The following is a 15,789-nucleotide window of genomic DNA, read 5'->3' on the forward strand; positions in this document are numbered from 1 at the left end:
AGTGATCTCAAAAGTTGGAGACCCCCAAGTTGGTCGGAGTCTCTGCTGTGGTGCAGGGCAGCACAGGGGATCCGCTGGAGCTGTCTGCTGGGACGGGACCCACTTCAGGGAGGATGAAGGCTGCACGTTAACAGCAGGACTTCAGTGGGACATCCCTCATGAGCCACCGAAGTATCTTCTGGCTGTTCTCAGGACCTCTCTGGACTGGAAGAATAAGGGCGCCCAAACCCTCCGCTATCATCATGTGCCTCTGAAACACATGAAGATGTGTTCTTCGTTGACAGACCTATGGCAGTCTGGCTGAGAGACTGAGACCAGGACATCCCTGTGCCACCTCCTCTGCAGCCTGGCCAGCGTGGACAGGTGCTGGACACCCTCTTGCTGTGCTCTGCCTCTGCAGCCTGGCCGGCACAGATAGGTGCTGGACACCCTCTTGCTGTGCTCTGCTCTGTCTCCAGGCTTTCCTTGCAAGTCCCCTTTAGACGCTTCCATCCAGATATGCTCCTGACAGCCTGATCCAACATGCTGTAGCTGGAGTACAATGTTTTTGCCATCAGCCGTGGATCTGCAGGTCCCTGATGTCTCTCTTTGTGCCTCTCACCAAAGCAGCTGCCTCCGATGGGCATCTGGCTCTGGGGGCTGCTGGTGGCTCAGAGCTGCGATGAGCTGCGGCATTTGGGCTCCAGGTGTAGGTGAAGCAGATCATAGCAATCGTGATGGATTTTGGTGGCCTGGAGAGCATAGCAGCCTCCTGTCCTGCCCTCGCTCCCTGTGCTGGCAGGGTGAGGGAGTGGGCAAATGGGCTGGTCACTTTGGGAGAGGCCATAACAAGGTGACAAAAGCTTCCTTTCCAGTGTCTTGTTGAATTTTTAAGGTTTGAACAAGGGCTCTCCCTGAAGAAGGCAGGGACATCAGAGGCATCTTCAAAAGGGGAAGAACAGATGTTACCTGCTGTTATGCTTAAGAGAAAAAATGGTGGATCCCAAAGACGCCTAATGCTCACTCTGGCCACTTTAAAGCCTCCAAGATGGCGATGTCATTAGCTACACAGCAGGACAAGCATTATCTCTGCTTTCCAGTTTCCCCATCCGAGTCATCCAAAACCACAGAAGCACCAGGAGATGATCCTGGGCGGGTGTTTCTGTTGCTGATCCCTGCAGCGGGAGACGGTGGGCGCAGCTGGCTGAGGCGTGGGCTTTCCTTGTCCTGCTCTCATCGCCAGCCCAGCGCGGGAAGGACGCTAATGCTCTGTAGTCACAAGAATTATTTCTGGTTTTTCCCCAAATTCAAAAGCTTCTCACAGTTTTGCAACTGCAAATCACAATCATATTAAGGATTGTTTTTCATCAGTACCTGCACAGACTGTTTTGGAGGCTTGCAGCATCTAAACCAACTGGCTGCCTGGGAGACTGTGCCCTGCAATTTTGGGATCTGGTGTGCAGGAGTACAGTAAATATTTAAAGCCATCAGACTGAGGTTTCCAAAGGACTCTAAAGAGATTGATTTCCCCAAGCCCCTGCGACTGCAAATGGAAATTTCATGCCAGCTTCCTTTCAGCCAGCATTTCCCAGAGAGTCTAAATGTGGATCTCGGATGTACTTGACGAAGTTGGGACTCGCAGTTCCCCCGTTAGCCGCTGTGCCGAGATCCCTCTCCTTCTTAGCGGTAGCTGAAGTACACGGGCTGCTAGCAACGACATGCTGTTCTGCTCAGACATGCCATGCTGTAGTTTTTTTCTGTGATTCAGGATGTCTGATCATGTTTTTCCTGTTGGCTCCCTCCATGCATCCTCCATCTTTTTTTTTTTTTTTTTTTTTTTGACTGAGGGTAAAATCTGGCGTCTCCAGCCAAGCTCAGAAGTGCCAGGATCTGGGGTAGGACGAGGCTCCAGCTCCGTTTGGCAGGCTTGCGGGGGGCTCAGGCTGGGAGGACGTGCTTGGCAGTCGGGATTACACAGCATGGTGGTGGAGCTCTCCTTCTTGAGAGCCTCCACCTCCAGGCACAGCACCTAGTTGTGCACAGCACCACCACCAGCACAACACCAAGGCTCAGCCTGCTCCCAGCCGGTGGGCACCTGGCCCCGGAGCAAAGCCCGGCACAGGGTTATGTGGCGATGGTCCTTCCCTGCAGACAGCAGTGGCCACGCAACCCCCGTGTTCACACCCCCATGACACCCCATCAACCCACGTGCACTGGGGTGATGTGACGGGGGGGTCTTGCTGCTGCTTTTCGGAGGCTCTTGCAGGGCTGCAGCTTGGGTGGTGGCACCAGGAGCTCATGCTCTTGCCACCAAGGTCCCTCTTCCCCTCACCTCAGGATGTTCCCAGGCTTTACGTGATGGCTGGTGTGTCCCAGGCGGTGGTCAGTCTGTCCATCCCCAGGAGGTCACTAGCAAGGGAATAGTCCCTGATGAGGACTGTTAATTGGGCAGACGATGCACCGGGCAGGGATTTGGGGAACCTACGTGCTCTTTCCCCACTTGAGCACTGACCTGATACCTGCATTACTGCTGATGTCTCCCTCCCACTCTGGTTTGTCACATCCCCGCGTGTCCCTGCCCAGACAATTTGTGCTGTGTATAACTGTGGTGTCTTTCCAGGGCTGGATATTAAGATTAGCAAGGAAGGACCTGATGCCAGGGAGCTCATCGGGCTTCCTAAGCGCAAGCAGCAGGTGAGGACCAGAAGGACAGACACCCTGGAGCCTTCAGGTGGCATCCCTGCCCACCCATCCTCGTCTCACCAGCCCTGGTACCTACCCGGAGGCGAGCAGCCAGGTCGTGCCAGAGGATCACAGCACATGAACCACCACATGGCCGTGGAAGGGGTGGGTGCCCCGGTGTGTGGGGCAGGGGGGAGCACCAGTGACCCCTGCCTGCGTGGGGCACCCCGACCAACTCGGCTTTAACCCAAAGAAGTATCGCGTGGGAATTTGGATCTCTCCTTGTGATGATGGCAATCGCTCCTGTCTCGTAGCACTCAACTTCAATAACAGTGACAGTCTTTTACCTCCTCGGATGCCAGAGCGGACAGGCACTGTTATCTCGGCATTGGCGACAGGGAAATGGGGCAGAGAGAAGGTGCTGACTCGGTAGGGGCTGGTGCAAGGCTGCAAGCAGCTCTCCTGCTCCCAGCCGGGACACGGCCCCTGCAGCCAGCAGCCGCCTCTGTTGCAGACTCGGGAACGTTTCCCCAGCTCAGCCCAGAAACGCTACAACAGGCTCTGCCTGCGCTTGCCTGAGGCCAAGCGCGCGCTCGTGAGCAATTGCATGCCACGAAAGGCAAACTCTCCAGAATAAGGCCGAAGAGGTCCCCAAACCATGTCAGGGAACATTGAAACAGCGCTGGCTCCAAAGAAAAATCAAGTGGGATGAAAAGAAGAAACATAATGATGTCAATGCAAATTCAGGCTGAAATGATGTGAGTGAAATCCCCGAAGATGCGATGCCGAGAAAAATAAAACACAACAGAACGTCAGAAAACCAAATTGCAACAAATAACCTAAGGGGGATTGGAGAGGGGGGGAGAAGAAAAGGACTAATAATGTGGAACAGGCAGAAGGAAACGCAGGCGACTGGCAGAGGCGAGGGGCATCAAACCAGGTGGTGCAAATCCCAACACCAGCCAGTCACCAGGAAAAAAACCCAGAGGAGGTGATGAGCGATGCGAGGCAGACCCAGGGCAGTGCGACGCTGCCCAGAGCAGAGCTGGGGCCACACGGAGGCACAACGGGCTGGGAGTGACTTGCAAGCCAAACGGGGATTCAAGGGCAGGAATAAACTCGTCTGAAGAGCAGAAGGTAAACTGCAAAGCAGAGTGATGTCACGCCGAGCGCAAACAGCCAGGGCTCCTGGAAATGCAGCTGTTTGAGGTGGATCGACACTTAGTGACAAAGAAAGCAGAGCTGGGACGAGCGCTGGGAACAGGGAGCTGGCTCCGTGCATGCTGGGGCTTGACTCCCAGGACGGGGCTTGCGAGGTGCCTTTGCCATGGGGCTGCCAAACACCACACCCACGCTCGCTGCAGCCACCCAAGGGAGCTCAGCCGCCCCATTCTGCAGATGGGGAAACCGAGTCACGGGGAGGGCAGGCAGCACGACACGTTCCTGCTTTCAGGTGCCCTCCTTGATGTTCTCCCAACCCTGCTGTCATCCCGAGGCCAGGATGGGAGTGGGAGCATCGCCCAGCTGCAGCCCTAACGTCACTGCGTCCCTGCCACCCCGCTCCCTCGGCTCTCCTCTAAACCTCCGCTTGCCTTTTACTACACCTGAAAAGCAAATTATAGAGCAAACCTTGATTTCTGCATTTGCCCTGGTGAAAGCATCAGTAAGCACCTGGCCCAAGGTCAGGCAGCGCTGGGGGGGTGGGAAGGGCAGCTGGCCCCAACCGCTCCTTCTCGCAATGCTCGTGCCGCGCAGGCAGCCCTCCCCAGCACAAAGCCCTCGATGTTAAATTCATGCTGCATGCCTTACAATAAATGGAGCTGCGGAGACAATAGCAACCCTGGTACATTTAGTACATAAATAACTTTAAAATATCAGTATTGTGGCAGGGAAATCTCTGTCATTTCACTGCAGTACTTTTCCATCAACGCCACGCGCTGCCTGCCCCGTGTTTTGCGGCTGGGCAGGGAGGGATGTGCGGGCAGGAGCAAAGCAGGGCTTGCACAGGTAGGGCCAGGCTGTTTGTGTGCAACCGGGGCAGCCGGGGAGGGCATGGCTTCATCTTCCAACAACTTCATCCGACCTTTTGCGTTTGGGTTTGTGCTGGGTTAATTTTGACGATCACCCTGTAGCGAGATGGGGAGAAACCTTCACCCCACCGGTGAGAGGGAATTCGGGCTTTAATGAGGCCCTGGCTCGAAGCAGCAACTATACCAGTTTTTCCTTTTAATTTCATCAGGAAATCTTTGCTCTTGAAGGCTGAGTGGCAGCGTGAAAGCTGAGAAGTCACCTGGGAGGGATCTGAACCGATACAGACACAGCCCAAGGCCCAAAGTCCATTTTCTTCCTACGCTTTCACCAGCCTCTTCCTGGGGGCTCGGGGTCAAGGACACCCCAAAACTGTCCTGTCCCCATCCCCTGCCTCTCGACCTCCTCACAGCGGGGACAGACTCAAAATAGTGCTACCAAAGCCATTAGTCATGCGGGGAACATCACCCTGCAGCGGGATTCATCCCTCCTCTGTACATAACTCCTTCCTGCAGCTTCAGTTGGAGGATTATTTATGTCTGGCATAAATCGTCCCCAGCAGGAGAGTGATGGGAAGCCACGATGCTCTGGAGAACACCTCGGCATGGGGGATGTTGCCCTCCATGGGGAGATGTGACAGGGTGGCTCTGGGCTGGAAACCGCCTGGGCCAGCCCTTGGGTCCGGGGTCTTGGGCACCAGGGCTGAGCCCGCCTGGGATCGATGCTCTAAAGGAAAAGCCTCTCGCGCTGCCAGGCTTCCCGGAGCCCCAAACCCAGGTTAGAGGTGGGTTTGGGGGCTGGCAGCTCTCAGCCCTGCTTGGGCTCAGGGGCGTGTGAACATGCTGAAGGATCCCTCCGGGGCCAGCGCTGCTGGGTCCCCCCCACTGCATGCCGTTCGGGGGCTGCTGCTCGGGTCTCCGCTGGAGTTTGGAGTCAGCGTTGCCTCTCAGTGCCAGGAGTTTCATCCCCATGGGTCCCTCAGTGCCCAAATGTGTTGCTCTTTAGGGCACCATAGGAGATGCAGCTGTTACACCAGCCACGGAAGGGGTCTGGTGGGAGAGCATTTAACAGATAGAAATTACTTCCCTTCCCTTTAAATGTTGTGCACTGAAGCTTTTATACACCAGTGCCTTCTGCAAATTAAAAAAAATAAGCGCAAGGAAAGGAATAAATATTTAAACGGTAAGAAGCCCATTTAGCCTCTCACAAACATCTATATCCCGGAGCAGTTTCTTGGCGAGCAATTTGCGTTTCATTACGAGGAGAGTGGACATGTGCTAGCAAAATCCATCCTTTGTTTATACCTCCAGTGACCGAGGCACTAAGCAGCCTTCCTATCTTTTTACAGCAGCCTCCCAGCAAATCAACCCGCTCCATGGCCCATTAAAGCCTTTAATCAGCCACCTCGGTGACTCGCAGCAGCCGAAACACAAACAAACCCTGCCAGGGTGTTAGGAGGACCCAGCGCCGGGCTTTCGGGAGCGAATCCTGCTTTCAGCGGGGGTTTGGTGCGATGGGGGTCCCAGCAGCGTCCCGGTGCCTCCGGGTGCTGCCCTGACTCTGCGTGCGGGGATGAAGATGCTCCCGAAGCGCTCACCCGGCGAGGTGGGAGGGCACGTCCCCTGCAGAGCTGCGCTGCACCAGGTATGGAAGAGGCCATGGACATGTTTCTCCCCCGGGAGCAAACCCCATGGCGTGGGGCTTGGGTATGTCCCATTGATGGCAATGGGAAGTGACGGAGGGCGGGCAGGAGTGGGCAGTTTCATGGGGCTGTATCCCATGGGGTTTTGGATCTGCCCTTCTCCTGGCTTCCCAGCTCCCTGACGGAGAGGCTCAGGCTGGCAGGGATGGGACCCAGCCCAAATCCTGCCCAAGCCCCGGCCACTACGGGGGAAGCAGGAGCTTGACCCTGTTTACCCGTGGCTGGACTTGTCCCCAGCCAACCGCCCGCGCCCCGTAAAAGCCAGCTCACACCGATGCTTTAAGCCATGCTGTTCTCCGGAGCCCGGACTCTGCCCCAAACGAGCAGTCTAATTAGAGTCTGTGATACAAGGACTGCCCACATGCAGCTACAGACCCTACGTGCAGCTACAGACCCGAGGAGGGGACGGCTGGGTTTAATCAGCCCTCCAAGCTGAAGGATTAACAGCAGCAATCTTGTTTCCAGCCAACCTCCAGATGATACAACATAATAAGACATATAACAGCCTCTTGGAAAAAAGAAAGTTATAGTTCCCACAGCAACCGTAACTCAGCCATATTACACATATATATATATATAAAGGCATAAATTTAACAACATATATTTTAATGCAAAATACCAGCAATGCACATGGGGACAAATAACAGCGGTTGAGGGATCCATAACATTTGGCTCTCCCCGCTTCCCGCTGCTTGAATCTCACCAGCAGCTGCACGGCGAGGAAGATGAAGCCGGTCCGGTTGTGGACCCTCTTCCTCCCGCTCCCGCATTTTGGCACGGGGCGCAGCGCAGGGACGCACACACAGACCTGTCTGCGTGCACAGACACCCCCCTCCGTGCGCCTATAGGTGGTCACTTATGTGCACAGACGTGGCGCGATGTATGGAAAAGCTATATAGCGTAATAGCGCATCTCACGGGGCACCAACAAACGCGTTCGGATGCGGCAAGGATTTCTCCTGTTGCTCATCAGGCTGACTGCAGAATGAGATCCTTTCAACAGATTTCTGGGTTTTTTTTCAACTATCCGGTGGAATTGCACAACGGGGATATAATTCTCTATTACATTTTATGAAATGGCTCAAACCCATATCATTTTAGCTCATTTTGCCAGCCCGTCTTCTGGACGCCGGCAGCAAAGCATGCGCGGTGCTTTCCCCGCTAATGCCACACAGGTTGCTCCTGACGACTTGGGATAATTGCAGCTGCAGTAACAGAAAACATTGCGTGGGCAAGCACTGATCTGGTCGCTGCCTCTCCAGGTCCCTTGCAAACCGAGGTCCCCTGCTCTGGTCCCCTGCAAATGGAGCGGTGCGGCCAGCGGGACGCATCCTGCCCACACCATCACTGCTTTCCCTCCCAGCCACCCGAAACCCATCTTGGAGGAAACAATTCCAGCTGGGGAAAGAGGGGGGATTAATGCACGCCGTAAAAGTGCCTGAGAGGCTCTGAGCATCAGGGTCCTGATGTGGCACAGCTGTGCCCAGGGCTCCTGCTGCTGGGGGCAGGTGGGTGCTAAGGAGGTGGGAGCAGCTTCCTCGGGGACCCTCCCCCTTAGCTTGGGAGATGATTTAAGCTGAGCTCCTTGCTTGAGCTATAGGGTGCCTTTGCAATGTGCCTTGTCAGCTCTGCTTTGTGGGTACGGTCCCCAGGCTTGTCCTTTGTTCTGCTCCATTGCTGTGGCCTGGTGGTCCCTGTGCTGTGGCCGGTGCTATCAGTGGGCTGGCTCTGCTCACCTCCCACAGGTCTGCACCCCATGGGGGGTCCCTGAAGTGGGGAGACGCCTGCTTCCTCTGCTTGTAGCGCCATGGGTCTGCACCCCGTGGGGGGTCCCTGAAGCGGGGAGACGCCTGCTTCCTCTGCTTGTAGCTTTTTGTGCCTATGTTTTAACTCTACATGGCTTTATATCATCTTGGTACTGCAATAACAGGAACTGAACAGGCTCAGTTACCGCTGATGTTGCCCAAATGTCTCTGGTATAAGCACCTACATTTGCACTTCAATTAGTTTGCTTAATTGCACTGTCCCCTATATGGCTGCATTATGGGGAGAGCTGGTCTGTGCTACCGTGCTTTGCTGCACTGCCACGTCCCCTCTCCTGAGATCCAGCGAGGAGGCAGAGCTGGGACCTCTGCAAGTCTGAATCTTGCACTGCCCGATTTAAAGATTTTTATATATCTATGTATGCGCACTGTTTACAAAGCAATCCCAGCTAATGTCTCTATCCAGCCAGGGCTTTAGGATGTCCTTTCAGCAGGGATTTGTAGAGTTTGCTACAGTTATTTCCTAAGAACGCATTACCCGGGGTTTTGGATGAATAATGTAGGTCCTTGTTCAGCAAGTTATGTACAAATGTCGAACCTTAAACCACCGAAGTCAATGGATCTACTTGTGTACTTAAAGTTAGGCACAGGCTTAAGTGCTCCAGTAAATCAGGGCCTTATAGCCTAATCTGGCACTCCTAATAAGGTCTGCTGATATAAATAGCAAACGGTATTGACCCAAGGGTACGTTTGCTGTGGTCAATGCTGCATCCTGCAAGACAAACGCTGATGGTGGCAGCAACGAAACCAAAATGTCCATGTGGCTCCGCTCCGGTTGTCCTCGGCAGATATGTGGCACAACCCCCATTCCAACAAACACCGGGTAAACTCAAAAGTACCGATGCTCCTGGCCATGGGTCTGTACTTTGCAATCCTGGAGGGCTTTTAATTTTAAACCCCCGCTCTAAGGAGGGGGAGGTAGTCCCCTCCCTCCCTGGAGGTGACGGATACGTGCGCTGACTGCCCTTCCAGGAGTAGCTGAGTTGACCTAAGGGTTTGCTGCTGCCGGGAACGGGATGGGAAAGCTTGAGCACAAATGCTCAAGCTGGCGCTGCCGGCTGCCCAGGGCCAGGAGCTGGCTGTCCCCCGGGTCCCCTGGGAGGTCCCTCTGTGCTGTGCACTGCTGTTCCTCCACCACAGCAGGGGACGGGGCTCTCCGGGAAGGGTTTTGGTGCTGGAGCTGGGCAGATGTGCTGCAGAGCCCTTTGGCAAAGCTTGCAGGAGTAAAATCCCAGCTGTGCTCCCTGCAAAACCCCAAGGTGAGCGTGACCCGGCAGGTGGGTCCCCCCAACGCCCGTTGGCCCTGCTTTGGCTGGTGCCGGAGAAGTGGATCGCTGGGCTCGCTCTAACGTGTGCGGAGCCATCCCAACCGTCCGGCAGCTTCGCCCCTGTAGGCTGAGCTGAATAAATGGGAAGCGCAATAGATCTCCCTTGGATGTTCCTGGCGCAGTGCCCTCGGCGGAGCCGGGGCTGCGGCTCTGCCCACCCTCGGCGGAGCCGGGGCTGCGGCTCTGCCCAAGTCAGCGGGAGCGCAACGTGAAATACTTCAGTCTTGTCAAAAGTGATTTTTTATTATTTATGTATTTATTTATTTAGGCTTGTGTGTGTGCAGCACGTGTGTGCCAATGGGGTGGCACAGGCGCAGGAGGGACCCGTCTCAGAGCACAGCCCATGGGCACAGAGCAGAGGTGGTGTTTCAGCAGAGATCTAATTAGCGGTTCTAATTAGCCCTGATTTCCTCATCACCTCTAGGTCTCAGCTACTGCTCAGGCTGCATTGCAGAGCTAAAACATCAAGGGGTACGTATGGGTGGGGGATCCCCCACAGTAAAAGCACCCTGGGGTGGCACTGCCCTCCTCACCTCTCCGTTTCCACGTCCCCTGCTTGTCCAGCCCTGCTGTGGGGACACCAGCGGGCACAGGGGAGCAGGCTGCGAGGGAGAGGAGCACTAATTAAGCTCTTCTCTAACCTCCGCTGTGCTTTGGCTGGCAGGCAGCTACTCCAAGGGGAACAGAGAGTCATGGTAGAGTAGAAAAATGAGGGCATGGGGTAGAGGGGCAATAAGGCATAAAATCACAGCTGGGCAAAAGAGGATGGAAAAGACTTGCAAACCATGAGCTACGCTCTCTGTTTTTTTTCTTCCCTGAGCAGCCCTGGGAAGTGATGCTCCCAGGTCACAGCCAGCCCGTCCTTCCTGGCACCGCTTGTCCCATACGAGAAGCAAGAACCAAAGTCACGTCTTTATCTCAGACCTGTTGGGAAGTGGCTGGGACAAGCAGCATGGTGGTTGGGATGCCCTTTGGACAACGTAGAGCAGGAGAAAGCAAAGCCAAGCTTAAAGCATATAAAACCATGGTTATCCTGGTGAAGAAGGAGTCGCAGGCGCGGTGCAAAGTGGAGGGAGAGTCCGTGTCCCCTTGGAGAGGTGGGTGGGCTCTGGCCGCAGCACTGGGAGCCTGCGGGCAAAAGTCTTCATCCCCCATTGCGCTTCCTTCCCCGCTCTCTGGAGAGGCTCATGCTTCCCATGATTGCTTGGACAAATTCTTGTGAGCGAGCCAGCAGCATTCCTCTTGTCTCTTGTAATTACTGTCCCTGCGTTCTTCTTGAGAGAGACCATCTGCTACTCCTGCATCACCAGTCATCTTCCCGTCTCCCTGGCGTAGCCCCTTCCCCGGAGGACGTGGCTAATCATGCTGATGGTGCATCTCCCAAGGTCCTGCACTGCTCGTTATGCTCAATCAGATCAAAGGCGGCTGCTCCATCGGCTCATGTACCGGTCTTGTGCTCGGGGGGCTCTGCTGGCCCCCCCAGCCTTGGACAGGACAGGAAATGAAAAGCCAGGCTGGTGCCCCTCGCTGTGGGCAATGGGAGGTGGTGACCCCATAAACCCCTGCCCCCATCTCTCCGTGCCTTGCACAGCTGCTGAGCAGACCAAGGCTGCGGCTGTAGGGGAACCCCAGGACCTTTTCGGAAGTCAGCTGCGGGTGGTGGGATGTCCCCTGGGAGGCAGGGGCTGGGTGAGGTTGGGCAGCCCGTGGCAGACAAAGGGGGGCCAGCCCAGTGCGGGACAGCTGGGAGCACTGGGGTGACACTGGGCGCTGTTTGGGGGTGTAACAGCCAAAACAAGTGGGTTTGGGGTCAGAAACAAGATGCATTTTGGAGAGCTTTGGGCTCCCAGGAAAAGCAGGGCCGGGCTTTGAGTCGATGCAGCGGCAGCGGTGAGGGCGGGAAGCGGCACAGCGCTTGGCTGCACCATGGTGCCCAGTGCTATTAGTCTCTTGCTTTTAATCAACAGCAAATGAGTCTCTGGGGGCCTATTCTCTCACTGCAGGGTACCAGAAACTTTCATTGAAGTCAATAGAAGTTACTTGTACCCTTAGGCAGAAGACTGTGGTCCTGGGAAGTTGCTAGGGAGCTGTGATTTACGCTGCATGTCGCAGACTTGACCAAAGCTAGCGCCTGCCTCTTGGTATAATTCAAAACTAAATGTACATTTATATAAAAAATACAGTAAAACCATCACATTTTATTAGGGGAGGGCGGGTGATAAATTTTTACGTCGAAGCTTCCAGCAGCCAAAGATGAAAAGCATCTTCAGGAAAATCACTGCCATGGAGATAGGCTTTCATCCTGCCGTATCAGGTGGCTCGTTTGTATTTTTAAGGAATCTCATTAGAGCATTAAATGATCTGTAAAGAGTAAAACATCATTTTTTTCAGTGGCTCTGGTGCTGGCCAAGCTTCAAGCCACCACGGAGCAGGGGGTGGTGGACACGCGGTCCCGGGCACACACTGAGCCCGCTGAGGCTCGCTCTGCCCCACAGCCCCGTCCCCAGCCTGTCCTCGGAGCCAGGCGAGAGCGCTTGTTGTTTATTCATGCTGGCAAACGTCCTCCTAAAAGCCCCTATAAAACTGATTTTCTGTCTGTTAATCAAAATTATTGTCTACAAAAATATATATACACGTCCTCCAGAATTTATCCCAAAGCTTTGGCTGTGTGTTCGTATCCCTGTGCCTGCGGATGAGCCAGGTGCCGCCTGCGAGTCTCCTCCGTCCGGCTTGCCCGTGGCTTTGCACTGGTATGTAAGTGGTCCCGTTTGCCAAGCACCAACGTGCCAACTCCTTGCCCAACCCTGCGGGCTGGGAAACCCGGCTCCTGGCTTTTACTCCTGCGTTCTCCCCCCAGTCCTGCTGTCCTCGCTTCATCCACTTTCATCCAAGAGCTCGCACCGCTCTCCCCTCGTGAAAGCGTCTGCTTGCCCATCTGCGAGGCTTTGAGAAGGGCTTCCCGGGCTCCGAGCGGCCCTTCTGCTCCAGCTCCTGCTCTCCCCTCCCAAATCCCACACCAGGACTTTGTAAGGCAATTGTATGCTGCAAATGAATGACTTTTAAAGACAACCAAGCACATAACATCAGACATTCTTAAACTGTTCCAAGGCCAGAAATAAAATCTGCACCTGAAGTCATGGAAGTATTTCAATGCAGCGTTTCAGGTTTAAAACTGCTTGAGAGTTGGTGAGGAGGGTTTAAGAGTTTACAAGCTACGAGGCTCACCGTATGAAGGAAGACATAAAATGGTCAGGACAGCAAGAGATGAGTGATTTTGCAGACATTTGTCCCTTTAGCAGCATTTCAAGGACATCTGGCACCACCTAGACTTGAGCAGCTCAGCGAGTGCAGCAGCCCTGCGGAGGAGCCGGGGCACCTTCTGCAGCAAGACGATGCACCGAGGGGACACGTCTGCAGCAGGGATCAGCCCTGGTGCGAGGAAACCCTTTGCAATGAGCCCCAAAAGCTCCCGTTCATCCCAGTCCGGAGCGTGCGGTCGCTGCATCTCCAGCAGCCCGGGGCCACCTGCAAGAACCAGCCCGGCTGGGCCAGGAGAGGAGCGGGGAGGGAGCCGATCTGCAAACCCCTGTGATATCTCTGTTATCCTCCACGTACCGGTTCCCAGCAGCACGCAGTTAATTCCCATGAAAGCTTCCAATTCATTATTTTATAAGGAGATTGGTTTTCACAAGTGAGCAGCTTTTAAAAATGTCTGAGGGTACATAATCAGAGGCTTCTGAACTTAGCCGAGGTGGGATGTAAAATAAATAAAGGTGTGCGGTTGCTTTGCTTTGCACACATACTATATTTTTAAAAAATGAGTAATTCACAGAAAATTATCCCCGTCCCTGCACAAGAAGGACTTGCAAAATTTGTGAAGTGCTCAATGTTTTTTATGAAGTGTTTCTAACCCTCTTTTTTTGTGAAGAAAAACTTGGCAGGGGAGAGGCTTACCTGTCCATAAATTAGCAGGCAAACTAAAGAGGATGTACATGTACAGTCTTTTTTTTTTTTTCTCTTCCTTACTACGTTTATCCCAGCTCATGCTTTTAAAACATTTGGGGCTGGTAGTGCTGCAACGGTGCTCCAGGAGGGGAGATGTGGGTGCCAGGCATGAGGCTGGGACCGGCCAAGGAGTAAACCTGGCTGTGCCCGACTCGCCTCCATCGCATCACTTGGGTCCCTGCCCTGCATTTATAACAGGGAAAGGAGAAGCGTTGCTGTGTCATTAGCTGCTGAAGTGCTGACTGATGGAGCCTGGGAGCATGCACCAAGGGCAGGATCATTTTACACGTGGCCTGGATCCTATATTTTTCCACTGGCTTTTTCTCCCAGTCTCCGTGACACTTGGCCGGGCCACGAGCAGCTCAGCTTTGGAAGCCTTTGCCCTCCAAACGTGCTCCCGGGTTTCACACCGCGCGGACGCCAGCGCTGCCCGTTGCAAAGCTCCGTTAAGATGAGGCATTTTAGCCTCTCATTAAAAAGGGGGAGGAGGCTGGAGAAAGGAACCTCAATTAAGAGAGGTAAAAGTTAAAACATCAAGAAAAGCTTTTAATTGAAGAGCAGCCCTGCCGGGAAACGCAAAGGCGAGTCACTTGTTTGGCAGTTTTACAGAGGGTGATAATGTCACACTTTTTGGAGAAAGAAGAAGGAAAAAAAAGCTAGTTGGGGTGGTCAGGAGCTTTGAAGAAGTAGGACGCGCACAAAAGCAATGAGAAGGGAGAGAGAAAGCGCCGCTGCGTGTTGGCTACCGGCTCCCCGTCACAGCCTGCCTCCCAGGGATGGCCCTGTCCCTGGGACCCGGCACCTCCGTCCCTCCAGCCGGCACCCCGGTCCTGGGGTGCAGCGGAGCTCCTCGGAGTCGCCCGGCTCAGCCAGCACACAGAGAAGCCCCATTTGCCCCACTGAGTGTGTGCAACTCCCCAGGCTGTGGAAAAGTTTGCCCTATTTAACCCAAAAAGTTAAGGAAAAATACAGTTTCCTATTAATCCTATCACGGGTCTCACGCGTGGTATCAGTCGGTTTGCCGTGCCTGCCCAGACCCTGCCTTGGCAGCAGGGACCCAAGGGAGCAGGACCGCTGCTACAGCCCCACAGTTCTTCCCCTCCCTATTTTCATTTGACTTTGTTTCTTCTCCTCTTTCCACTCTTTCCTCACTTTTATAATTCTAGCTGCATTTTTTTTGTTGTTGCCCCCGTTCCCCCGTCCTGTCCCTGGGGGCTCTCCCCAAGTGAGGAGACACAGCCAGCAGCAGCGTTTTGCACAGAAATGTATTCCACACCTCTGTAGTTTATGACCTGGAGGAACAATTAAAGGGAGGTTTGAATCCCCCCTCTGCATCCTTAGAGAAACCATCCCCAAAGCTCCTTCCCTTCACAAACGGGGTGGGAATAACCCAGATAATTCCGTATTTTGCCATTGCTGGATTTTGGTGAGCTCAAATGTTTGCTTGCAAGGTTTCACCGCTAATAATTCCTGGTGGGCTCTCAGCGTTTGCTCTCTGACATCCCGGATCCCTGATTACCACTCCCAGGAGACGTTGCCCTTCCCAGGACAGGGTTGCGATGGCTCTTGCCCGTGAACTGAGAGCTCCCAGGAAGCAATCAACATTTTATTTTCTTTTTTAGGATACGGTCACCAGGGTTAAATTTCTCTGGTTACGAGCACACCGGCACTACCCCGTCCCTGTGCTCGCTTACGCACAGAGCACAAAGCCAGCACGGGCTCGCTGGTGGAAAGCACCTCAAGGAGTGCAAGGTGTGGCTCAACCCCAGCTTAATTGGTCCCAGGAACATAAATACTCCTGGAGGAGGGAGTTACAGCCTTGAAGGTCCCATAGCTCTTGAGATTCACCTGGGTTTTATCTCAGCTCCAAATTAGCAGGAAGGGTCAGCTGCCGTTCTCGTGAGAAAGATGCTTCTCTGAAGGGCACCTCGCAGTGAGGAGGTGGAAACCTTGGAGCTGCTGAAATGGAGGGGTGTGCTCCCTTTGGCAGCACCCGTGCCCGGGGCTGAGTTTTCATTATGTCGTGGTTTAACCTCAGTCGGCAACTGAGCGCCACGCAGCCGCTCGCTCACTCCCCCCTCTCCCCGGTGGGATGGGGGAGAGAATTGGAAAAGCACAAGTGAGAAAAACTCGTGGGTTGAGATAAAAACAGTTTAATAATCAAAAAAAAAAAAAGATAATAATAATATGATAATAATAATAATAATACACAAAGCAAGTGATGCACAGTACAATTGCTCACC

At 54.1% G+C, this 15,789-nt stretch overlaps 1 protein-coding gene across 1 annotated transcript in view; it reads left to right on the top strand.

The window, feature by feature from the left end:
• The first annotated feature begins 618 nt into the window (after positions 1 to 618).
• HSPA9 (heat shock protein family A (Hsp70) member 9) overlaps positions 619 to 15,789 on the top strand; it is a 50,620-nt gene continuing 35,449 nt past the window's right edge. The window contains exons 1-2 of the mRNA XM_009273200.2: positions 619 to 688; positions 2,600 to 2,673. Coding sequence (XP_009271475.2) covers positions 619 to 688; positions 2,600 to 2,673 — 144 coding nt within the window. The remainder of the gene's footprint in view (positions 689 to 2,599; positions 2,674 to 15,789) is intronic.

Source organism: Aptenodytes forsteri, unplaced genomic scaffold (genome assembly GCF_000699145.1).
Source record: "Aptenodytes forsteri isolate BGI_AS27 unplaced genomic scaffold, ASM69914v1 Scaffold351, whole genome shotgun sequence".
NCBI lineage: Eukaryota > Metazoa > Chordata > Aves > Sphenisciformes > Spheniscidae > Aptenodytes > Aptenodytes forsteri.